General features: G+C 37.7%; 1 protein-coding gene across 4 annotated transcripts in view; it reads right to left on the bottom strand.

Annotated features, from left to right (window-relative positions):
* clcn2c (chloride channel 2c) overlaps positions 1-26,699 on the bottom strand; it is a 226,204-nt gene extending 199,505 nt beyond the window's left edge. For all 4 annotated transcript variants that reach the window (XM_059330741.1, XM_059330743.1, XM_059330744.1 and 1 more), the window contains exon 1: positions 26,453-26,699. In XM_059330741.1, the coding sequence (XP_059186724.1) occupies positions 26,453-26,503 (51 nt within the window). In that variant the 5' untranslated portion in view covers positions 26,504-26,699. The remainder of the gene's footprint in view (positions 1-26,452) is intronic.
* Between the last annotated feature and the right edge of the window lie 396 nt (positions 26,700-27,095).

Genomic DNA, 27,095 nt, shown 5'->3' with positions numbered 1-27,095 from the left:
GCAGCCTTGTGAACACTTCCTCCCCTATAAAGCCTCTCCACACGGGTCCCTGCTGGTCTTAGATCCAGAACTACAGTCACTTCAGAGGCCTTTCTACCAACAACACCTAACTCTGCAGGAAAGACTGACAATGAGTGATTTATACAGACACTTAAAGGTCAGGGTAATACTGTAACAAAAACATAAGATACTGGTTTTTTGTATTATCCACATTGACCTTCATAAATCCTTATAAGAAAAAGCCTAATGAGTCCAAGCTGCAACAACATGAGGCCAAACTATAACCTGCAAATGTGGTCACTTGGGTATCTGATCAGCCAATCACATGGCAGCAACTCAACACATTCAGACATGTAGACCTGGTGAAGACGAGCTGCTGAAGTTCAAAGTGAGCATCAGAATGAGGAAGAAAGGTGATTTAAGTGACTTTTTAACTTGCCATGGTTGTTGGTGTGAGTATTCCACAAACTGCTGATCTACCAACCATCTCTCGGGTTTACAGAGAATGGTCCCAAAAAGAGAAAATCTCCAGAGAGCCTTGATGCTTGTTGATGCCAGAGGTCAGAGGAGAATGGAGACTGGTTCAACAGGAACTCTAATAACCACTGGTTACAACCAAGGTCTGACAAGACCATCTCTGAACCACAACACGTCCAACCTTAGCCGTGTTTCCTTTAGGGGGGAAAGTGTCCACTGGGAAAGTCTCAGGCCACACCCTCTCAAAAGTCCTCTCACTCTGCGTGTCTCCACTACAAGTTAGCCCCCAGAGGGATTTAGAGACTCTGGAGGTGACGTATGGTTTTCACCGTCGCTAACTGTGCACAACGTCAGCAGCTGAAAGCAGCATGGCTAATTATGCACAGAGTCTCCACTGATCATAAACATAGTGATTGTGAATTAACAGCATCGCTAACTGTGCACAGAGTGTCTGGTGCTTGTTGTAAACAAACAGAGATCGCTAAGTGAACACCTCCTGCAGCAGCAGCACATACACACTGTACTGCTACAGAGCTAACTGTAGCTAACTGTAGCTAACTGCTGCTAACGGCGGCTCTTCTTAAGAAGCCTCCGGCTCATTAGCGGCTCGTTAAGAAGAGTAAGAAGGAGTCGCTGGATTGATTCTCCAGTCGATTTCTTGAAAAAAAGTCGCTAAATTCAGCAACAAAGTCGCTAAGTTGGCAACACTGTTTCACAGGCTTTTACAAATGGCGTGTGTTGTTGTCGTGTAGAGTACTACGTCACATCCTGCTTATTGATCTATCCAATCAGTAACCAGGCTGTTTTCAGGGCAGAAAAAAAGACCCTGCTCTTCAACAGGGACGAAAAAGGTCCCTACAAAAGCCGGCTCTGGACTGCTCGTATTCAAATTAGGGGCGTTTCAGCAAGTGAGACCCGCCTCATTCTGGGTATTGGGCGGTAGTGGAAACAGCCCTCTTGAAGCAGATGAAGACCACGCCCCCACTTTATTAGGTACACCTTGCAGATATTAAAGTAGCAGGTGAGAGTATGTTGTCTGTTTACCTTATGGAGCAACATTAACATTAACTTAGGGTCCTGGGTTTGTGGCGATCTGATGGACAAGCCCTGTGTTCTTTCTCTTTCAGCTCTGTTTTTGGTCGACTCCTGAGGGAAATATCTGGCGCTTCAGCTGCTAAATGCTCTGAGCAGTTGGTATTTAGAGCTAAGTTAGTGACAACAGCTGCCACCTGCGGCCAAAAATGATGCAAAGGGAGCAATGACAGTGAACCAAAACTGTAACGAAGTGAGCCGGAGAGCTAATCAATCAGCTGAAATCACCAGAAAAGTTGTGTAAAGCCAGGGGGAGCTGCAGATTCAGGTGATAATTCTCTGCTTGTTGATCATGAACTTTCACATTATAACAATGTTTTTACAGAAACAGAAACTTTCATCTTAAGCATCAAACCCATGATCATTTATTGGATACTTTAGAGAGGAAAGGATCTGTCAAATCATCAGTTATCTGATCAAAATAATTGTAATTATTATGATTTGTTGGTCTAATTTGTCGCCACAATACTTAAAAGATTACACATTATCATATAAAACTCTTGGATATGTATTATCATTTAAAATCATTTCATCAAATTGTGTGCATGAAGATAAGAAAGTGGGTTGCCTATAGACATATTTTTCTAATAAATGTGTTTTTGGACAAATGCAAGAATTCTGTGTGTTATATATCGCGTACCATGTAAGTTATATTAAATTTGAAATTTAAGTCCTATTAACTTGAAATAAGTTATTTTAACTCAAAACTGTGAGTTACAATAATGCTCAACTAGCTAAGGAAAGTATTGGTGTATTGGTGATGTTTAATATTTATTTGTTTTAACTTGCATTATTAAGTTGAAACAACAAGTAATTAACAGTTTTCTTATACTGATAATGTGTAATGATTTTTTTGTTTGAACTCAAATTTTTAAGTTGTGACAGCAAGTGATAAATAGTTAAATCAACTTTCACAACTTCAATAACAGAGTTTCAACTTTCTAAACTTTAATTTCGGAGTTTAAACAAACCTCAAGTTGAGTTAAATTGCGTTTTTAAGGCAGCAGGTGAACTTTCAGTTGCAAGTTTAACTGACTTGAAATGTTTTAGAGTGTAATAGCCAGAATTTTCAGGAACTCCAAATACTTACTGTTCATGACATCAATATTTCTCAAATATGTGTTTTTATTTTTAAGGTATATTCAGATCATGAAAACTTTCCAAAGCACTTTAAGACTTATTTTAAATTTAATTCTCAGATTCACTCTTATTCAACGCGTCAATCTTTAGATCTTCATCCTCCAAGATTTCTGACATGCAGAGGTCAATTTATTCTTCAATTTAGGGACCAAATTATGGAATACCTTTTCCCATCTGGCAAAGGACTCCATCTCTGTAAAATGCTTCAAAAGATGTCTAAAAGCTCATTTAACTGCTGTTTTAAAATTCTAATTCACACACAAATACACTTTTTTAACATGTTAATTTTTGTTTTTGTTTTTGTTGTTGTCATTATAACTTGTTGATGTTATACATGTGTTTTTTCTATTATCAGTTTATTTATTTCTAATAACTATGAAATTTTAGGTGGAGGCTTTAAATAAGCCCATCTTTTTTTCTGTTTTCTGCCTCCCCCTGCACTTTACATTATATGTTATCTTTGTCATTTTATGTAATTCTAACAGTGCAAATAAATAAAACCTAAAAAACCTATAAAAAAAAAAAAAAATTGTCGCCACAATACTTAAAAGATTACACATTACCATATAAAACTCTTGGATCTGTATCATCATTTAAAATCATTTCATCAAATTGTGGGCATGAAGATAAGAAAGTGGGTTTCTAAACAGAAGCAGAAAGCAGAAATCTGATCACGATAATGTGATTAAGAGATAAAAGAAGGGGAGACGGAGTTCACAGTCGGGTGAGGGATGATAAGTGAAAAGTGTACAGAAAGAAAAGTTATTAATGAATACAGAAGAAGAGGAAGAAGTGGGCGAGAATAGAGAAGAAGAAAGAAAGCAGGAGGGAGGAGGGTGACGGGTGAAAGGTGGATCAACTCCAGAACAAACCAGTTAACAATCTAGTCACACACTCGCACTGCAACTGGGACCCGACGGGCAGGCCTTCAAACAAAGTGTAGGAGTGGGTCTTTGATGCTGCCGATGGGCTGTTTCTACATGTGTGTGTGTGTCCTGATGCCTTCAGGCGCAGCGAGTAGCTCCGTGCCCTCCCATGTTTCCAGTGTGTGTAGGAAGACTCATCATATGTTGTGGTGAGAGTGCAGAGGGGCATTCAAAGGCGTGCAGGCTTTCTCCCAGGGGGGGAGAATGTTGCGGAATTTGTTTGCAGAAACAGAGAACAACAGCAGTGACGTAGCGAATGCAAAAACGCTGCAGGGGGAAAGGGGGACAAGAGGCAAATTGACATGCAAAAAATAAAAAAAAACGAATTAAATGAAGGGGAAAGTATTTCTTAACCCTTTGGAGTTTTTTTGGCGGTTTTTGACTTTTCATTCTCCCTGTATAAACCACTTAAAAAGTGTTCACCATGCCATGTTGGTGTTATTGTTTTCAGCACAACCTCACCTATACGAGCTGATTATTATTTTTTTTTATTTTGATCAACATTTTGAACACAAAAAAACAGCAAAAAATACAAAAACACACCAAAAAACATAAAAAAACATAATAAAATTATTAAAAAAAACACATAAAAACACACAAAAATTACAAAAAACACACAAAAAAAAGTAAAAAAAAAAAAAAAGAAAAAAAACACAAAGAAAACACAAAAAAAATTACAAAAAAAAAAACCACATAAAAACCCACAAAAAACATTAAACACAAAAGATTGCATTAAAAAATGCATTGAAATGCTGAATGCAGACTGCAAAATTTGAGAAAAATCTCTGCAAATGTTACACTTGGTCGAGGTGTTTTTTTTTTTTATTACCTTTGCTGAAAAAGAGGTGACGCGTTAAATGGGACATGGAAACTTCTGGAAAAAAACTTTAGAGGGAAGCTGACAGCAGGGCTCTCCGGCGCTTTCGTGGACTCCAGAGGGTTAAAATCTATTTCACAAGATGTGCCACTGTCGTTTTATCTAAAGATTGTTTTAAAATGCAGCGCGGCGCACACATACACATGTTGGCATTCACTCCACCATCTATTAGCATTAACGACTAAAACAAACACAGATAACGCTGTATGTTTGTGCACAACACAGCACTTGTTCGGTGAATAAAGGGACACAAGGCGAGTGTGTGTGTTGTTTTAACGTTCATTGGTGTGTGTAAGAGGGGTCTTTTACCAGCCCAGCCGTTAAAGTGAGCAGGCCAACTCTTGAACTTAATCTCTCCTTTTCCTCCCTGCTGTCACATCACATTACACCATCTATCCATTCACCATACACACATACAGTAGAGCCTCACACACACACACACACACACACACACACACAAACACACACACACACACACTTGCCAATACCCCAGCCCTGCTGAAGGCTCAGGATTCGACACAAAGTGGCTCCGGTTCTTGGAATGACAACATGGAGATGAAGTGGGAATTAAAGAGAACATCGATGGGATTGGTTAAGGGCTGCAACTAATGACTATTTTCATTATTGATTAATCTGTCGATTAATCGATTAGTTGTTTGGTCAATAAAATGTTGAAAAATATCAATCAGTGTTTCCCAAACCACAAGATGACGTCCTCAAATCTCTTGTTTTGTCCACAAACCAAAGAGATACTCAGTTTATTGTCATAAAGGAACCAGAAACATTCACATTGAAGAAGCTGAAATCAGAGAATTTGCACTTATTGTCTTTAAAAACCAATTATTAGATTATCAAAATAGTTGACGATTAATTTAATAATCGATTATTGTTCGATTAGTCGAATAATTGTTGCAGCTCTAGATTGGTCAGTGTATCGTCATGGCAAATACACACATTTAACACTTTTTATATCAAATGTGATCTAAACTAGACAGACTGATTTATTCATTGGCTGATATTGGCCTATCACAAAACCTTTTTTATACAACATTCAATGCAGAAACCAATGCTTAGGGTGATTTAAAAATTGTGTTAGCCATTTATTTATTCATGCATTTCTTCTTAATTTTAAAAACTACATGAGTGATATTATCAACCTAATATTACCATTATTCTTCATTCAAATGGTCAGACACTGGACATCATACTGATGTTACATAGCTATTTTATTAATTTATATTCTTTATTTTCTCAGTTATCATTTTCAGAATTGTTGACAATGGAATACATTGTATGTGTGAGGTGTAATGCATAATAAGGTTAAATATCAATTCAGAGATTTATTTAACCCTTTGATGCACAACATGGGTCAAAAATGACCCGCATTCATTTCCCATGTTATTTATTGCTTGCTGTGTTTTTCTGTGCTCTATCTTTTGAAATCAACTTATTTTCTGATTGAATATTGTAAATATTTTTTACATATCTTGTTTTTGATAACAACAGATCATTATTTTCATTTTGCTTCTCATAATTTATGAAGAAAAAAAGTTTTTGTATTATTACATAGCTAACTATTTGGCTAAGTAGCTTGCTAAGCTAACTACTTAGCCAAGAAGTTAGCTAAGTAGTTAGTTTAGCAAGCTACTTCGCTAAAAAAAGGATATGGCTCATTTTTCACCCATGTTGTGTATTAGAAGAGTAGTGACAGAAAAAGTGATTTTATTCAAAAATTAATAAAGGAAAACATCAAAATTAGGATGTATGATGATCAAAAACAAACTAATTGAGGAAAACCTGGAATACTGAATGATGAATTATTGCAAAGATATAGAAGATAAAAACTGTCGGGTCACTTTAGACTATGTTGTGCATCAAAGGGTTAAGAAAGCAGCCTTCTGAATACCTTTTTACAGTCATATAGGTTCAAAATCAGTGCACACCCACAAAGAAAAGGTCTATTTTCATTTACTATACCAGCCGCCATATTGGTAATGTGTGATATCAGTCCCAAAAGTCCCATATCGGTTCAGCTCTACCAAAAACAAACAGCATTTCTGTTCTACAATCCTGTCACACTTGGCTTCAGCAGAGTGCATTTGGAGTACAAACTGCTAATTAATACATAAGCCTGGCAAGACTGAAAGCTTTGTAAAAACAACAAGCAGTGAGTGGGATGTACTGTTCCACAAAGACTGATAAAGGGACTGTTAACAAATATATATATCACAAGATGTATATCTTTGACTTTGTTCTCAAGTATTTGCATATCACTGTGGCATGCTTTTAATCTAAAACTCACAGCAGCTGTGGTCCAGCTGGCAGCTCAGCCTCTGGATATTATAAATTGCATACAGCAAGCTCTGTAGTTTATAGATTATATTTTATTTAGACAACTCATGGGCATCAAACGAGGCATAAAACATGTTTTTATGGAGCATAAACTAGAAATACTAATAAAAAGCATTTACAATGGAAATCCCATAATTTAAGGCTCCACCTCACAGCAAAATATGCACATTCTGAACAGCAGAACTGTATATATGCCACTTCATGCATTATTTATCACTACTACTGTAATGTCAGTTAGCATGGCCTAAGACAGTGGTTCTCAAATGGGGGTACTTGTACTCCAGGGGGTACGTGAGATTTTAAAATATACATTTAAAAAGTAGCATCCATGCAAAAATCCTTTAAAAATAATTAGTTAATAAATATTTTAGGAAAATATAAGTAAAGTTCATAAAATGAATTTTACATTCAGTAGGCTATTCAATTTCATTCTCCTAAAAACCCAGAGTCTCCCCATACCAGGATGGTTGGACCCAACCTGTCATATGCTACCTGGCATCACCTGTCAATCACTAGAAAACTCAAAGATGGAGTCGTGGTTGAAGCGTAGCAGTTATAGTTTTAAATGGTTATATGCTCACTGTTTTTATACATTAGTTTGAATCACTACATTTTAGTGATGAGAAATATTTGCAATAAATTCAGTCATGGATTATTAACATTCAAAATATTTGAAATAGTTTATTTTTCAAATGTTTGAATTTTGTAGGCGTTTATCAGTTCCAAAGTTTAATAAATCAGACACTGATGGCACAGTGCTCTGTTTTTAACCCTCTATGGTACGCATTATGATCCCAGTTGGTAAAAAAATGTTTTGGGTGTTTTTTTGTCTTAAATAGACCAAGTGAACATAATCAAGAGATATTTTCAAAAAATATTATTTTTTTAGTAGTTTTTAGGGTTCGTTGCCATACGGCAACACCGTACGATAGTGGAAAGTAATGAAAACAAGAGAGTTTTGTTTAAAATTGTATTAACATTTATTTAAAAACTCATGTTATAGTCTGAACAATCCCCTGTAGCCTGAATGCATGCATGAGATGCATCTCATTTGAAAGTAAAAACGATTTGAAAATACATTTTTCATAATTTAATTCAAATTTTTGTGCCATATTATGAGTAATTGGTTGGCTATTGGTATAATTAGAATCCCACCTCTCTTTTAATGCATTGCATCATAACTGGGGATGTATTGTCTTTATGTAGAAGGCTTAAAATGGGTTTGTTGCCATATGGCAACGTCATACTATAGAGGGTTAAGTCTTTTTTTTCAACCAAAAATGCTTTGCCCTGGTTAGGAGGTACTTGGCTAAAAATATATTTCACAGGTGGTACATCACTGAAAAAAGGTTGAGATCCACTGGTCTCAGACATATAATACCAGAGATGATCTGACACTGTGGGGCTCTCTTAGACAACGTCCAGACATCTGTGTTTTTGTTTACATTTTAACAAATTAGCACCATTTAAATTGTGCCAAATCAGCTATTTGCCGTTTCTGTTTGAAGTGCACCCATTGATGTAGACACAGCTATCACTGGATTGCTTTAATACTGATGATCACTAACAAAGTGTTGATTTTAAGGAAAGTTCTGACAGAATGTCTTGAGCCTGTGATTTCCTGCAGATTTATAGACATTTACTGATGTGGACATCAGAGATAATGGTAACCTTAGAAAAAGTAAGTCACACCGAGTGAAACAATATGTGTATCATTAGGTATGGGAATCAATAACTAGTTCCAAGTTGTCCGATCCATCAGAATCATTATGCCTCCAAGCTTACAGTTCCTTTTATTGATACCGCCAGCTTCTTCAGACAGTTGTAATGGCGGAGAGGAAAAAAACGGCTTCTTTGACAGGCAGACTGTTGGTTCTATACTTGAAAAAAAGATCCCAAATCAATGAGCAGAATAAATGGTTTTGAAAACACCATAAAACTTTACATTGACATAAATTCCAGACAGACAGAGAGACAGAGATGGAAAAAGAGGAAGAGGTGGAAAAAACATTTGTGATTAATCCACCATGCCCTGATTAGTTGCTCTTAGCAGCAGTTCAAGTCTCTTCATCACTGCGACATGATGAGTAGCGTGAGTGAGTCAGTGAGGGCAGAAAGAAACAGGTGGGATCTGCTCCGTGAGCAAAGGTTCAGGTGTTAAATGTTTTGTGAGTGCATCTCACACCTGCCTGTGTGCACTCACTGAAGAACTGCGGGGAAGAAAAAGGCCAAGTGCCTATTAGTGAAAAGTGTGTGTGTGCTATAAAAGGACGTGCGTGTGCTAGCTTGGATAGAGCTGTAATGCCTGCTGATAACCAGTATTTGGTGCATCAAAGCAGCTTCAGTCTGTCAGTGCGAGGACCGTTGTGCCTCGGCAGCAATGAGCAGCAGAAGCAGCACTGATCAGCTCTATCAGCTGGCGAAACGCTGCCAAGCATCTGTTTAATTACACTCCATCCACAGTAAACTAACAGCAATTAGAAGGCAGGCAGGCAGGCGAGGGGGGGCTACTGTTATTCTGGGTTAATGAACGTAGGAGATGGATCTTGTACAGTGCAGATATTTCACAGGAAACATAAATCTAAACTGGGAGAAAAATTCAAGTTGCCTGGGATCCAGCCTCAACATTACTGGTTCTGCCCTCTCCTGGCTCACATCCTGTCTTACAAACAGACAACAGTTCATCAACATCATCACACTTGTAAGTCAGAGCGATAACATGTGACGTGACATACACTCGGACAACGGCAGGTGAGCTAAATGCTACAATTAACTGAAACGGCAACCGCATGGCAAATATTACAGCTACACATCAGACCAACAGACATAATCTATGGCAACAGCAACGTAAGTACAGTACATCAACATCATATACAGACATACACACTTTCATTCACGCACAGACCACTTGACGTGACGCCGTCAGTTACGTTTTGAACCAGCAGGGGGATCGCTACTATATAAGCTGAACTACAACTGAACATAATTCATAATATGACCTAACTTTGGGGCCTTTTCTACAGCTCTTCCTCCACCACTTCCCTGTCCCAAGGCGTCCCCCAGGGTGCAGTGCTTGGTCCTCTCCTCTTCATCCTTTACTTGCTCCCCCTTGGTAATCTCATACGTCACCATGGTCTCTGTTTTCACTGCTACGCTGATGACGTCCAGCTCTACATGTCCACCAAAACCATCACTACTGCCACTCACTCCTGTCTCCACTGGTTACCGGTTTAACAATCCACTTCATAATCCTCCTCCTCACCCACAAAGTGCTCCATCACCAGGCCCCCTCCTAACTCACTGACCTCTTCCTTCACCACACCCCTTCCCGCAGCCTACGCTCCTCTGAGGCCAATCTCCTGCTTCCTGGAAAAGTTTTTTTCACCTCAACTTGACCTTCAGTGTTCCTGTTAACTGCCATTTTTTCAAAATTAAATTACAAACATAAGAATTGGCTACCTGAAAACACTTTGCCATTAGAGTGCTATGCTGGTGCTTAAAGGAGCCCATTGGTGATGATTGGTAGGGCAAGGTTCCACCAGTGTTTATAGGGCTTTAAATTTGCATCACATGGCCTTTCCTTACAATGATTGTTAACAAACCATGACCCTAACAATTACGATCTGAAACCTTGGTAAACATTATCTGAGAGTCTGCTTTTTCCACAGAAAAACAAACTTTGAGCAGGATGTACACACCTCTGCATAAAACAGGTAAAATCAGGCAGCAACCTCCGTGTCTGAGCATGGAGGCAAACCAGGAAGTACCTTAAGCTGCATTCCACCGAAAATTCCAGCAGGGGGCGCTAAGTTTGGCTGCAAAAGAAATGTGTCCATTCATTTCAGTGCAAAATGAGAAAACTTCTCACTTGATTTATTACCTCAGAATTTTTTTAAGGACAACACTAAAGTGTTGTCACAGCAATTAGAAGGCAGGCAGGCAAGCTTTGGGCATGTGGAAGTTTTCATGCCACGCATTTTCATCAGCTACTCCTTCTACAAAAGTTATCCACCATCAACTAGATCTCCCAGGTCTCGTCCAAAGCCGTCTGGCTCGCCTCCGACCAATTGGTGCATTTAAAATGTGATAGAGGTAATTCCAGATCCTTCTCTGTTCACTAATACTATCTGTACATATCCTGTACATTTGGTGGAAAGACTCCTGTAAGTTTATTAGAGCTGCCAGAGCAGCTTGAAGGTCCGACGCATGGAAATAATCCCACATGTTTGTTTATTTTCCTCTACTGGCGCATATATGTGACGTAAACGCGTACGTGACGTGAGCAGATCTGAGCAGAGTTTTGCATCTTGGCAGTGTAGACGGACACGCTACGGTGGAGCGGATTACAGTTTTACACTCTGGAGGGTGGTTTCAGATTTTTGCGTTTTTAAGCCCCAAAAACACAGTCACCATCTAAACGAAAGGCACTTCAGATCAAATATTTTGTCATTTTTTACTTGCAAGCGTCCTTGTTTAAACAGGGCCTAAGTGTCCTGACCCTCGGTGACCTGTCATACAATAGACGGATCTTACAATAGAGGTGGACACCCTCTGAATCAGTGTATGAAATCATTCTTTGGTTTTGGGAGTTCTGTGTCAACACAGGCATGTCATCAGCATAGCTTGATATATTTACCATTTTTCCAATGACTGCATTAAGGTGCAGCAGTGGGAGACTACAGCTCTCCACAGCCCAAATAAGAACAAAAAGTGAACGTATAATATCTGATGGTGTCATGTTGACCTCCTGACGCTCATGTTTGCACAGAGCTGGTGACTAGTCATCATGGATATTCAATAGTGAAAAATGTGCTGATGACGCAGTATGGATGCATGAACACTGATGCAGTCAACCACAATGTGGAAGATCAGTAGTGACAGCAGATAAGGACCGACCCTGCAGAGATAATCCTGTCAAACCACCATGAGGATGACGCAGATGGCTGCACTGATCAGTCCAGGATCAGCATCACACCAGATCCCCTTTTTTTGTGACGAACATCTGCATGAGCAATAATCAGCCAGTTTATTCCTGTAGCCACCCACAACAAATGCTAAATAAGGCACTGAGCACAGAATGGGAAGTAAAGTTTGGGTTGATTTCCATATGTTGTCGGGTTGAAACTCATATAGAGTTTCCATAAAATACTGCTACAAATAATTTTAAAATAGAAATCGACTGGTCGATATTAGCTTATTGCAGACATGTTGGTTTCACTGTATATGTTGGCTGATAAAGTTTCCATTACATTTGTCCACCAGAGAACAATGACAACTGTAAAATGTTCCACTCAGAACTTGCATCTTGGTCACAGTTCTTTAAAAAAGCTAAAACTAAAATGTAAGGTATCAGAAGTGTTTGTTTATGTTACATGTTAAAGTTAAAATAAATTACTATTGGCTGATATATCATTATCAGATTAATATACAAGTCGGGTACAAAAATGGAATAACTGTCAGAAATATGAATCATATTGTCCTGAGTATTAATTATTATTTAGTCTTCATAGAGGCATAAAATTGTGAAAAATGTTCTAGATGGTGTCTTTCAACTGCTTGTTTGTCCAATCCGATGTTCAGAACCCAAAGAAAAAAGGACATAAAACAGAGAATCCTGTTTAAATGAAATAATTTTACTTTAACAAGAGTGGCACATTAAAGGCATACTGTGCAGGAATTGTCGCTTTCTGTTTGTAAACACAAAGCAAAACCCATTTGTCCTATTGGCATTTGGCCTTGCTATATTTATGTTTCTTTGGCACCATGTTTGCCAAGGGTGATGCCCAGAAGCGTGCTGAACACAACACAATGAAAAGAGAAGAATAAATATGCATAAGTGATGACTGAGATGGATTATTTTTGTAGGAGTCTGTATTCATACAAATAACAGTCCTGGATTATAAACCTTTAATATTAGACTCTCCTTCCAAGGTATAAATAACAAGGCAAAATTCATAAAATACAAATAAAGCCAATTTAATATAAATGTCATGTTACATTAGAAGAGAATGCATCAAACTTCACTTTTTTGAGTTTTTCCAGACACTGCCCACTCTCTTTAGCTCACCGTTATTGATTGCTGAGCTTTCTACTTAATAAAAAGGAAGAGGAAAAGGAAGACACGCGCACACACACACACACACAGCTTGTGAAACAATTAGGAAGAGCCACTCGAGCCACTCTTTGTGCGCCACCAGCATAGTGCAGACGCATCATTCGGACAAGGTGAAGGGCATTAAAGAGAAGGTTTTTTCAATCTTGAGATATTTTCCATGGCACACAGTTGATACATCAACAAAATCGCCTTCATCAAGCTGTTTAATGTAAAAGCATCTCTCTGAACATGGAAATCCCAGAGCAGACATCCACACCCAAACACACTGCTGATAGTGAACTGAACATCCGCTGATGTGTCAACTCAGACTTTGCAGCTTTGGCACGCAGTCACCTCAAGGTGACTTGGCTAAAATTGGTTCCAAACTGATCCTGATCATCAGAATCATTTAGAGAGATCAGAGTTTACCTACTCCTTTTATCAATGTCAGCATGGTTTTTGGACAGTTATGCATTGCAACACTGTAACTGTAAATGTATCATTTCAAGTGAGGGTGGCGACATTGGAGATATGCTAAAACATGTTTCTAGGCTTAAGTTCCCAGAATGCCATGTATGTGACACTCTCAAGGTTATTATAGATAACGAAAACTAGAATTAAAAAAAAACATTTTCGTAAACTGAAATAAAAAAAACAATTTATTTTTTATTTTTAAAAAGGATAACTAACTGAAACTGTATTGTGAGGTGACAAAACTAACTAAAATCAGAATGAGATCACATGTATGTGTGAATCGAGATTTTTTATCGTGCAGCCCTAGATCGGAGCCATAATAACCCCAGATCCTATATAGGTTTATGCCCACTGATATGATAATGAAAAATTATTAGACCACCCTTGTTTTCTTCAATTTCTTGTTTATTTTAATGCCTGGAACAACTTAAGGTACATTTGTTTGGACAAATATAATGATAACAACAGAAATAGCTCATAAGAGTTTAATTTAAGATGATATCTAGACATTTTTCATGGTTTTCTTGATAATGATTTTGGTTGATTAAGAAAACCATGGAAAATGGCTAGATATCAGCTGTATATACTGTTAGCTGCCCCAACCACACCTACCACCCACAAACAGTGAAATAGGGTTTAATACAGCCGCTGTGGGTAGCTTGTCACTCAAAGTGTAATTTGATTATATTAATTTGTGTGAATGTGCCTGAGTGCAGGCAAACATCTTAAAAACTGTTTTACAGTCTTGCATCCCAAGAACCAGCATCTCTTTTCCAACTCCAACTAATCCATACTTGTTGAGGACACAAGAGGGGGTAGAAATAATTGTAATGCACTAATCAAGAGACATGCATCAACACTTGAAACTAGCTCATCTGTTAATCTATTGACCTGCCTCTCTGCATCTCTCACTGGTTAATCATCAACACGACGCCAGCCAGTGTGATCAATGCATTTCAGAGCAAACAGTCATTACATTCCACCTTTGCTTTTTACCTGCAGACATAGTCAACATTTCGTCTGTCCTGTCAAGTGTTTGGCAAACTCACAGTTATTGCAACTCATTTAGCTGCTTTTGTGCTAATGTTTGTGTTTAGACCCTCGAGATGCCTCCACGCATCGAGTCCTGACTGAGAAAATCCATCACGGCTGTTTGCCAGAATGACAAATCCACCTCTACTTAATCTCTGGACAAAGACATAAAAAGCAAGGGCTGATCTTTTGTAACACAGAGAGAAAAACCGTTAGGAGGCTTTTGATGCTTATCTGCAACAAAAGCCAGCCTATTCACAACCTAGCTCTGAACAAACGTTATGCAAGCGGCCCTTTCTCCACACTCTAAAAGCAGGGGTCAAGGAGTTGTTGACCTGTCTTGCAAAAATAAAAAAAAGACTTTACCCACAAGGCGTGAGTGGAGAGTGGCAAGTAAAGGGAAATTTCCACTACGAGTGCAAGTGAGCGGACATCAAACGGACGTGGCGGCGGCTACATAAAGCCTAATTACCACAGCAAGGCCAATAACACGGGGTTACAAATTACCCTGTGTCACAGCAAGACAGATGGCCATAACACACACACACACACACTCACACTCACACACACACACACACACACACACACACACACGCCCATGCAAGCACAAGGGGGGGAATATGCACTTGCAAATTATTATGTTGGCATACTTCTCTGCTCGACACTTTCACTTCCCTGTTGCTCGGTTTGAAAGTCATTATTATATTAACAGCAGAAGTCCTGCTGACAGAAACACATGCCTGACCAGAACTTTGTTTCACATAAACCGTTCTGTCATTCACAGTTATAATACAGCTTCTGACTAGGGCTGGGCGATATGGACCAAAAAGTCATATCCTGATATACACTACCGGTCAAAAGTTTTAGAACACCCCAATTTTTCCAGTTTTTTATTGAAAATCAAGCAGTTCAAGTCAAATGAACAGCTTGAAAGGGTACAAAGGTAAGTGGTGAACTGCCAGAGGTAAATAAAAAAAATATATATATAACGTACATTTCAGAATTATACAAGTAGGCCTTTTTCAGGGAACAAGAAGTGGGTTAACAACTTAACTCTATGGAGTCTTGGGCTATTTTGTCCATTTTTGAATTCTTTTCACGTCTTTGTAAGTCATTTTGTGTCTATTTTTAGTCATTTTGTGTCTTTTTTTTAGTCCTTTAGTCCAACATAAAATGTGATTTTGAATCTTTTTTTTGCTTTCAAAACACTATCATGCTCAATAAAGAATTTTAAATGTTGCAAATGTGCATTAATTTCAGAGTACACTGAGACATTAAACTGCATCATTTTCAATTAAATTCTGGAAAAGTTGGTGTGTTCTAAAACTTTTGACCAGTAGTGTATTTAGGCTGAATATCAATATATGATATATATCCTGATATTTTTATTGCAAAGTGAGAGCAAATGCTCAGTTAAACCTCTGAAGTCCAGGAGATTTTGGTTCGAATTTGTCAACTTCCTATGCATTAATTTCTGTCTCTGTTTAGCATCTTGGCTCCTTTTTCTCCACACAAACTTGGCTATCAGTCAGATTTTTCATTTTATTTTAATTAACGAAGTATAAAGCTGCCAGGAACCCAAGATACGAACAAAAGACACAGGTGTCTACAGAAATGTACCATTTTTTTTTACCATTTATACACACAAAAACAGCAGAAAAAATAATAAATAACTTTGATGTTTGATGTATTTGCATGTAAATTAAAAATAGTAATAGTTTTCATTGTAGAAAGAAAATTCACAATTTAAAAATGGTCTATACATAACATAAATGACACACTGTGAAAGCTCCTATGATTGCACTTTTAATTAGCTACCTCAGCTTGTCTACATATGATATATAAATAAAGTTATTACTGTAAATAAAGCATGTGTATTTTCAATTAATAGATGGACTCCAGAGAGTTAAAGTCAAAGCCAAATATGACATTTATCCGTTTAACCGTTTATATAAAGTGAACATAAATACTGTATAACAACAGGAGAACCTTTTTTTTTTTTAACAAAAGCTCCATAAAGTGCACATTTAAATAAAAAAAATATCTTAAATAAAAATAGCCTATGAAATAAAATAGGCCAATCTTTTTCTGAAATTAATATATTTAAATGAGAAAAGAATAACGACCATTACAAAATAACTAAATATGACAAACCCTAGTAAGGGCAGCATTTATATATAGAGGAAGAAAATGTTTTTGAACGATATTGATATATGCGATATGGCCTAATTCCCAACCTGGTCTCACAGAAATCCGTGAAATAGCCACGGATTTCGCTTACCTCAAAATCCGTGGAATAGCCACAGAATCGCTCAAATTTCTGTGAAACTGACACGGATTTCGCTACAATGCAAGTTAATGACAGTCATATCCCGTGGCTATTGGTTTGTTCCAAGTCACGTGACTTTCAAGGTCCCAGCGGTCAGAACAAAAAACATGGCGGACAGTTCTCTCATGTTTAGTGAAAAATCAATATTTTGACTTAGTTTCTGCATAAAAATGGATTTTGATCACATTTCTAGCGAGAAATATATGTTTTATTTTCTAAATCTTCACTCAGTGAATGTACATAATCACTTTGTATGTTGGAATAGCCACGGGATATGACATTGTCATTAACTTGCATTGTAGCGAAATCCGTGTCAGTTTCACGGAAATTTGAGCAATTCCGTGGCTATTCCACGGATTTTGAGTTAAGCGAAATCCGTGACTATTTCACGGATTTCTGTGTGACCATGTTGCTAATTCCACATGACATTTAAAAATATATTATATAAAAAAATATATAATATATATTTTTTATATCGATATATCGCCCAGCCCTACTTCTGATTCAGCCAAAAGGCAAGTTAAACATGGAATTTTAACATCTAAGGATCGATCTATAATCACATTAAAATCAGTGGTTGTCCTTTGACTCAGCATTGGCTGTTCACCTTATCTCTCACCTTCTGACTGTTATCAGTGCTGCTGAACAGCCTCTCAACACAAAACACATGCAGGGGAGGACATAAGTTATGTTGGTCATAAGCCTACACAGAGACCTTGTCACCTTATGCACACACGCATCATTACCCAGCACATTCATACGGCCTGATAATACCAATAACAAGCCATCAAAGCCAGCGATTGAGACAAAAAAGGGCAGGCGTGACAATCTGCCGTCTGTCCAGCAGGAATGGGATGAGGAGGAGGAACATAAAACGCAACGAATCAAGACTCCCAGGAATGAGGCAGCACCACGGGCATAATGACACGGGCAGGAGATGGAAACAGAACGGTGCCCCAGGCGCCCACACACACACATACTGTACATCTACAGCCAACACTTTGCAAAATGTTGCATAACCTCAGAGACAATCTGATGGCCTGCTGTAATTCCAAATAGGGCTGGGCGATATATCGATATAAAAGATATATTGATATATCGATATATTTTTAAATGTGATATGGAAATAGAGCATATCACAGATATTGATATAGCTCATTTTTTTCTTTTTTTATATATAAATGCTGCCCTTACTGGGTTGGTCATAATTAGTTCTTTTGTAATGCTCGTTATTCTTTTCTCATATAAATATATTTATTTCAGAAAAATATTGGCCTATTTTATTTCATAGGTTTTTTTTTATTAAGATATTTTTTATTTAAATGTGCACTTAATGGAGCTTTGATTTTAAAAAAGGTACTCCTGTTGTTATACAGTATTTATGTTCACTTAAATAAACAGTTTCAATAGAACTACATGTCATATTTGGCTTTGACTTTGACTGAACATTATATATATATATATATATATAATCTCGAATATCGATATTCAGCCTAAATATATCAAGATATGACTTTTGGTCCATATCGCCCAGCCCTAATTCCAAATACATCACAAAAACAGGCTGCGCTGTCACCTGAGTCTTACTGCAGGTATGTGTAGGCGTGTGCAGTTCATTCAAACGTTTTGGCAAGAGATGTATGCTTTGGTATGCAACTTCTATTGTTTCGGTATGTCTAATATGCCTCTGATAGTGTCTAATTACAGCGCACACAAAGGCACGCACACTTCCTATTGACAGAAGTATGTGTTCAAATCCAGGAAGCTTTGGGAGTGTGTTATTGTTGTAAGTTAGCTAAAGCATGCTAATCAGGTTAGCCCAGCTCATATGGCTAATATTATGTCTTAAGAACACAAAGCTTTAACAGCTTTAACTCCCTCCAAGCACCAGGCAAACGCAAGTCGGTTTCTTTCAACTGATTTATTTTGAGCGTCATTCTCTCATCTCAAAATCCACCGTGAAAACTGCACATAAATTATAAGGAAATAAAGGTGAAATCAATTTCACTTAAGATTACATTCCACAAAGTAAAATACAGATAAATGAAACAAAATACCTTGTTGACTACATGGTATATAAGGGAATTATATTTTATCCTTAGTCTTCTTCACATTAATGATCTCTCTTGACTAATAATTCCATCATGCTTCCCGGGAATTCTGCTATACTCCAAACGAGACTTGGGTGAGTTAGTTCACCTTCAAAATAAAAGCATTATAATGTAAAACAACATTTAAACAAACAAATACAACTTAAATGAATATCTGTTGCAATGAATTGGCAACATGAATAGTTACATGGCCTTTCAATCCTGTAAGGGCAAAACTCCAAAAAACAACTGATACTATAACCATTGATTGATTACTCAATGGACTGACAAAATAATCAGCAACAGTTTTGATAAACAGCGGTTTTAGGCTCACTGCAAATGTAAATATTTGCTTGTTCTCTTACTCTACAAAGTTCTATAACAGTAAAATAGAAGTTATTTGGACTTTAGTCTGAAAAAAACTGATGTTTGAATATGTAACATTTGGCTTTAGGAACTTGAAATGGCCATTTTTCACCTTTTCCATGTTTCAGATTCTGTTTGTTTTTTGCAGTATTAAAAAAACTATTGGCTGATCTTTATTAAACTTGGTGGAAGGATTTAGCATGGGCCAAGGAAGAACCCATTACATTCTGGAGCAGATATACAGATTATTTTTTAATTCCGTTAATGATTTTCGATTTGGGGCATTTGTGCTGCATTCATGTAGTGCCAGAATAGTTGGAATAATGAGCTCCTGTGGTTCACCTTATCAGTTTCCTTTGCCTTTCATTGTCATGCAAATACTGTAAAAAGCCATCAGCTGTGTAAACAGTGAGCATTAAAATACAACACATCTGTCCATGTTGTTACATCATTATACCTTAAAGCTCATAACACACAGAAGTTGGACAACTTCCCAACTTGGGAAATGGAGCCATCCAAGGAACACATGAATGCACCCTTGATATTTTATTCTCCAGAAGAATTCATCAATCCTTAAATTCCCATAATGCAATGTGGCTGCATCACTTGTTGGTGCCTCTCCAAATGGAAATTTCCTACATCTTTTAAACTTCACCAACATGTAAATCAGGCGTTCTGTTATCATCTCCAAGCTAAAGATAACTCTGATGATGTTATTGTTTTAATACAGTGGTTCTCAACCTTTGTTCAGTGATGTAAATATTTTTTCAGCCAAGTACCCCCTAACCAGGGCAAAGCATTTTTGGTTTTAAAAAAAAGACTTAAAAACAGAGCGCTGTGCCATCAGTGTCTGATTTATTAAACTTTGGAACTGATAAACACATACAAAATTCAAACATTTTAAAGAAAAACTATTTCAAACATTTTAAATGTTAATAATCCATGACTAAATTTATTGCAAATATTTCTCATCACTAAAATGTAGTGATTCAAACTAATGTAGTAACAACAGTGAGCATATAACCATTTAAAACTATAACTGCTACGCTTCAACCACGACTCCATCTTTGAGTTTTCTAGTGATTGACAGGTGATGCCAGGTGGCATATGACAGGTTGGGTCAAACCATCCTGGTATGGGGGACACTGTGTTTTTAGGAGAATGAAATTGAATAGCCTACTGAATATAAAATTCATTTTATGAACTTATACTTATATTTTCCTAAAATATTTATTAAATAATTATTTTTAAAGGATTTTTGCATTGATGCTACTTTTTAAATGTATATTTTAAAATCTCACGTACCCCCTGGATTGCCTTCACGTACACCCAGGGGTACACATACCCACATTTGAGAACCACTGATATAATACTATGGTGGTAGTAGAGCACCTCCCAATGATCTTGGCTGGTGAAGTGTCCTTTTAACAGCCTCACATGTCATTTAGCTCTCCTACAATTATGCTTATGATCCTGTTAATTATTAAAGTGGATTGAACAAAAGAATGTCAACACTGTTCACCCCAGTCTTTGTTAAACTACATCCAACATGCAATGGAGACACCTACACTACCGGTCAAAAGTTTTAGAACACCCCAATTTTTCCAGTTTTTTATTGAAATTCAAGCAGTTCAAGTCAAATGAACAGCTTGAAAGGGTACAAAGGTAAGTGGTGAACTGCCAGAGGTAAATAAAAAAAGGTAAGGTTAACCAAAACTGAAAAATAATGTACATTTCAGAATTATACAAGAAGGCCTTTTTTCAGGGAACAAGAAATGGGTTAACAACTTAACTATATGGAGTCTTGGGCTATTTTGTCCATTTTTTAATTCTTTTCATGTCTTTGTAAGTCATTTTGTGTCTTTTTGTGTCTTTTTTGGTCATTTTGTGTCTTTTTTAAGTCATTTTGTGTCTTTTGGTGTCTTTTTTTGTAATTTTGTGTCTATTTTTAGTCCTTTAGTCCAACATAAAATGTGATTTTGAATCTTTTTTTACTTTCAAAACACTATCATGCTCAATAAAGAATTTTAAATGTTGCAAATGTGCATTCATTTTAGAGTACACTGAGACATTAAACTGCATCATTTTCAATTAAATTCTGGAAAAGTTGGTGTGTTCTAAAACTTTTGACCAGTAGTGTAACTACATCCAGAGGTTGACTAGAACAACTTTTGAACCAGTCACAGCATTTCAGTAACTTCTTGCAGATTCAAACTGGGACAGAGTCAAAACAAACACTTTAAGAGACTTTATAGCTGTGGAAACATGGGACTCAAGCATGTGCTCTCATGGTTTCATGTGCACATAGGTTTTGCAGTAAAACTGAAGCAATAATGACATATTCTTGCTTTTCATTGCTTCGGAAAACTTTTGTCAATTGATGCAATTGTACAACCCCCAATATAACTTTACCTTTGATCACAAGATCTGTTAATTATTTAATGACATGTTGCGGAAACTTGCACAAACTTGTGTCGAAATACTTTAATTCATGTTTTATCATCATCAATACAGCAGTATAATTATGATAAATGGTTCTGCAGTGGAATGTGATTTACAGTGACCTTCCAACAGCAAGTGTTTTAGTGCCTGAATGGCACCTTTCAACTGGTGCCAAGCCTCTTCAGGTGATTGTTGAAGGCCGACAACAACAGGTTTTTTTTTATTGTAGCTGCTGTCTGCTTATATTTGGACTCTTTAAGTGACATTTTTTATGTCAAAAAGTTCTGATTCAAAAAGCCTCAAACTGTTTGGATGATCCCTGACCCCTGGAAGTAAATAAAAAATTAAATTTCTGTTTACAGGGAAGGAAATGTACACATCATGTAATTTTGCATCAATGTTCAAACGTAAATGTGCCATCATATCATATCGTACACAAGGTTGGGATGTCATGACACCAGAAACTAAGTAGTTGATATCAATACCAGTTTAATTCCATGATTCTCAATACAAGAACCGATACTTTGGTACCACTGAGTCGATGCCTGAAGTCTGAAAAACATTACAGTACTTTTTTTTTTTTTTTTTACAGCACTGCAGCTACTGTAATTTAGCGATTTTCAAAGTGGTAATGGTAAATGGTAAATGGACCTGCACTTATATATCGCTTTTCTAGGCGCTTTGTGACCACTCAAAGCTCTTTACACTCCAGATTGTGCTCATTCACCCGTTCACACACACATTCATACTGGTGGCAGAGGCTACCCTAAACGGTGCCACCTGCCACCATTGGGAATTCATTCACACACTGATGAACGCAGCATCAGGAGCAATTTCAGTTCAGTATCTTGCTCAAGGATACTTCGACGTGCAGGCTGCCATGGTCAAGGATCAAACCACCAACCCTCCGAATGGGGGGCAACCCGCTCTACCAAAGTTTTCTATTTCATTTATTTAAATTATCATAACACATATACCCCTCCCCCCCCAAAAAAAGGAAGCCTTCATAGTAAAATATTATAACTAAATTTATATTAAATCTACTTACAAACCTTTGATTATTATCATCTTAAAATATTCTCTAGTGTTGTTATTTCGCCTAGTTCAAAGTTCAAAACTACAGATGTAGTAACATAGTTTACGTCTAATCATTCGTAGGGTCATAGATATAAATAAGGGGGTCACCAGTATATTCTATATGGTGTAAAGGGCTCCTCGGCTGAACAAACAATGAGACAGTCTGCTGGAGGGGACTGGGGATGGCCAGTGGCCCTGTGTGCCACAGTGGACAGTGCTCCCCAACACTAAAACCTTCCTTATTGTGCAATCTTCGTGCACTGCAGCATGAAGAGGGAACGGGCCGTGTGTCCCTTTAATCCCCACAGAACCTGCATACACCTTTTTTCAGCCTAACACTGTTGAAACAGCTCAGCTAATATTGGTAGGAAGAGAAACAAGTTAGAAGACTGCAAAGTCGTCACTTTTTCTTTCTCTCCTTTCACTTTATCCGCACAGGATGTGTGTGTGTGTGTGTGTGTGTGTGTGTGTGTGTAAAGGCCTGCTCTTTGTGACACACAGCGACCAAAGACGAGGAAAGACATAGGCAGTAAAAGATCATAAAATGATGAATGGGTTAATTTAGTTTCAGTAACAATGTATGATGTAAATGTATGTATCAGCCAAAACAGTATTTTTGACAGTTTTTTTGTTTTCTTTAAATATATATATATATATATTACAGTATATATTTGTTACATATTATATACTATAATTTTTGCATTTATTTTTTGTAAAAATATTTTTTCTCACTGTTAAATGTACTAAACACCATATCTCTAGCAGAGATATACTGTAATATTTAATGGTAAAATATTTAATTTATACAGCATTTATAAAGTATTTTCTTGTCAATTATATGGCAGAACAGCATTTCTTTTGATGGAATTTTTTTTTTTTTTTTTACGGTAAAATATGGAATAAAATGGCAATCTTAAATGTGAAATCAACAGTGCTAATATCATTTTACCGTAATATTACAAAAAGTTGCATTGTATTTATTACGGTAAAGCTCTGGCAACCACAGCTGCTGTTTTTACCATAAAAACAACATTTTTTTTTGTTTTTTTTTTTAACAGTGTACGGTACCTCAGTACGGCAGAAAAGCGAGTCCCAGTACTGGTACCAAGGTATCAGTACATCTGTCAAATCTGACTCAGAAATAACTGAAATCAGCTTTATAAAATGGATCAGTGCATCAGTCTGATGTTAACAGACAATATGTTGATGCTGGTTTTATTTTGTAAGTGCTCCTTACTCCCGGCCCCGCCAACTTCTCTGTAGCCAGCCTTTCAGCCTCTCTCACAGCCAAACTACACTGGCCTCTTTGAGCATCCACTGCCCACAACAAACCCACACAACCACCATGACTGCCAATATAACACAAAGACACCATGTTACTACAACCCACGGTGAGGAGATGGGGGGCAGAGAGAGAACTCATTTATGTTAAAAGAGGTTATTCTCACACTGTAGCTATATTTATTTGATTCTATTTAGATGTTTCCACAATCCTGTTCATGTAACAATCATCCAAGCACAGCAAAGTGAGCTGAGATTAACAGAAAAGGAGGTGCAGATTGATTTTTTTTTCTTGCACGTTCCTTTCAGAGAGCTGCAGGGCTGAGCACGAGACCCCGGCAGGGTGACAGAGCGTCCAGCGCTGAATCAGCGGGTCGCACGTTGTGTAATCTCTCACACAAACACACACACAGAGATTAACAGCGCACGGAGAGGCGGGGAAGGGAGGGAGGGGGGGATCTTTACAAAGAGAGTTTTTCAAGAAAAGGAAACAGAGGCCCAAAGAAGTGTTACAGTTGTGGCTCTTCTTAATTTAAAGCCTCGCTGCCACTGAATGGGTCCAGTTGGCCTATAAAACTTGTCCCTTCGAATAGCAGATTCTTTAGGGTTGACAGAAGTTTGTCAGTAAAAGTTCAACTCGACACTCAAACACAATACTTGGACTCTCAGTCCAAACCTCAAACTTAATCACCATGAAGGGCATGCTGCAAATCTGTGCACCTCAAAGAAGGATCAAGGAACCTAAGGGGTCCTTTGTGAGGAGCAAAATGATGAATGCATTTAATTGCTGGGTAATATTACTTTCCTTATACAAATCCCAAGGACAAAATTGTTCAGTGGTTGTCCATAGGCCATAATCTGTGTCTGAGGGTCTGTGACATGCAAATGTTTGAGAGCCCCCTGCTGTATAAAACAGGTCTACAGTTCAACTGGTGCATCTTCTAAACTTTGTGCAGACCATTTATGCATCCCAACAACTGTCTGCTTGTTATGTAAGGCAAAAAGGAAACCACCTCAGGTAATGGTTATAAGGGATGCAGTAACTTATAAGCTAAAATGCAATCACTGTTCACACTCGCTGCATAAAGATTAGCAGGCATAGCACTAGACGCCTGCACAACTATCAGATGCATTTCATCTTACGACACATTATGCATGTACATGTACGCTGCAGCCTCCAAGCTGCTCAACAACAATGAATTGATCTATTGTTGGATGGTGGTGGCTGATATCAATGCAGCCCACACACACTGAGCTCCTGACACATACAGTGACCCTGAAGACCCGTGTGTGTGGAGATGACATCATGTTATTGCAAGTAGAAGGCATTTATAACTGCAAACAGATTAGAATATTTTCCAAATCAGGGTTCTAAATGCACATATTCTTAACAAAATTGCACTTAAAATATGTTAAGTGAGAGCTTGTTTTCTTTTTTTTTAAATATGCATATATGAAAAACACGACTACGTAGATTTTACAAATCATTAAGAGCCTAGTCACAATTCGGCTCATCTACTGAGCACAAAGCAACACTTTATTTCCTAAAATGTTACTTTTTAAAACCCTCCTTAAGGCTCGTTACCGCCCACCGTGGTGTGTTTTGGTTAAACCAAGACGGTGTATGGGAAAAGGCAAAATGGCTTAAAAATTGATATTTTTGTGACATAAATACATGTTTTATTTAATAATTTTCATGCCGAATGTATGAGCACATTTTTAAAAATTAAAAACATGCGTAAAGTAATTTTTCCAATATGCTTTTACGAAAAGATATACAATTTTGTTAAAACTTGGAGATTCTGACATGGGAGTTTGGCCCTAGTCTCACCGTGGATGGGAAGACTACCTGTACCGGGATTGCGAAATCCAGATGTTACCATAATAAACCCCGTATGCTTCTACCTATGTGTTATAAAGCGTGTAGCTAAAGACATTCAACGTGAGGTGTGACACAATGAATAAAAGTGTTGTGAGTTACTTATGTCACCACACAAGTACTCAAACAAATAAAGATTAAGGGGAACTTAAGCCGTGCAGGGCGGCTTCACACACCACAAACCTCGGCCACTTTCACGTGAGCACCCAGCGGGTTGAACTCCGTTTAAAATCTGACAACTTCTAGTCAACACTCTATTTACGGCAAAAACAAACACAACAGTGACACTTGGTGAATCACAGACATCCAGTGTTTTATTCGGCATACGTTAATAACAACAACGCGTGACTATTTTAAATAAATTCTAACTTTTGACCACAATTCACACCGCTCACTGGCATAGGCAGAACCAGATGTGGACGCTTAAAGTTGCATGTTTGCCAATGGAGTCTGGCTTGCTTCTCCATGCAAGGGGACTGCACGACCAGTGGACAAAGTTCGTGTTGGCAACAAGTCAGACTTACCAGAGTTTGTTCATACTGCAGCGCCCGCTGGTCGGACCCGTCCCCTGCCATGGCTCTGCTGTCTCGAGCCGGCGACTTGATGAAAGGTTTTCAGCTTGAAGTGAGAGGAAACCGACAGCGATAGTCTATCTCTCTGTGTGAACAGTGATTAAAGCATTGGACTGACTTTATTGCCTGCCAGGGAGTTCTCTAAGGAGACTCCAACTACTAAATGCGTCCCGGTTACAGTAAGTTCCTTCATTTTATAGCCTCAAGTCCCAGGCAAGATACACTCTGTGAGGCGGGACTTAGGTGGTGGTTTGAAATGGATCGACCCTCCCATCTAGAACAAGTGTCAATCAAACCAGAGGGAATTAATCTCCCTCAGTTTTAAAGCTCTTTGTGGAGAAATGTTACTCACATTTTGGCATTGGTTAAACTTTTTTTTTTTTTTTTTTTTTAAGATAAAAGGTAAACATAAGTCAAAAATAAGCATAAATAGGATGTGCGTTGTGTTAGTGAGTCCAGGTGGATTGATCCTCCACTCTTCTGGATGTTGATGATTAACTGCTTATAGCCTTTTTTATTACACAAAATGATTAAATGGATTATGAATTAATTTTAACAATGTGTTGCACCAATATTGTTTTTGATTTGGGAACCA

This window comes from Centropristis striata, chromosome 4 (genome assembly GCF_030273125.1).
Source record: "Centropristis striata isolate RG_2023a ecotype Rhode Island chromosome 4, C.striata_1.0, whole genome shotgun sequence".
NCBI classification, from domain to species: Eukaryota; Metazoa; Chordata; class Actinopteri; order Perciformes; family Serranidae; genus Centropristis; species Centropristis striata.
The sequence above is the reverse complement of the archived record's forward strand: the minus strand, read 5'-3'. Positions and strand labels throughout refer to the sequence as shown.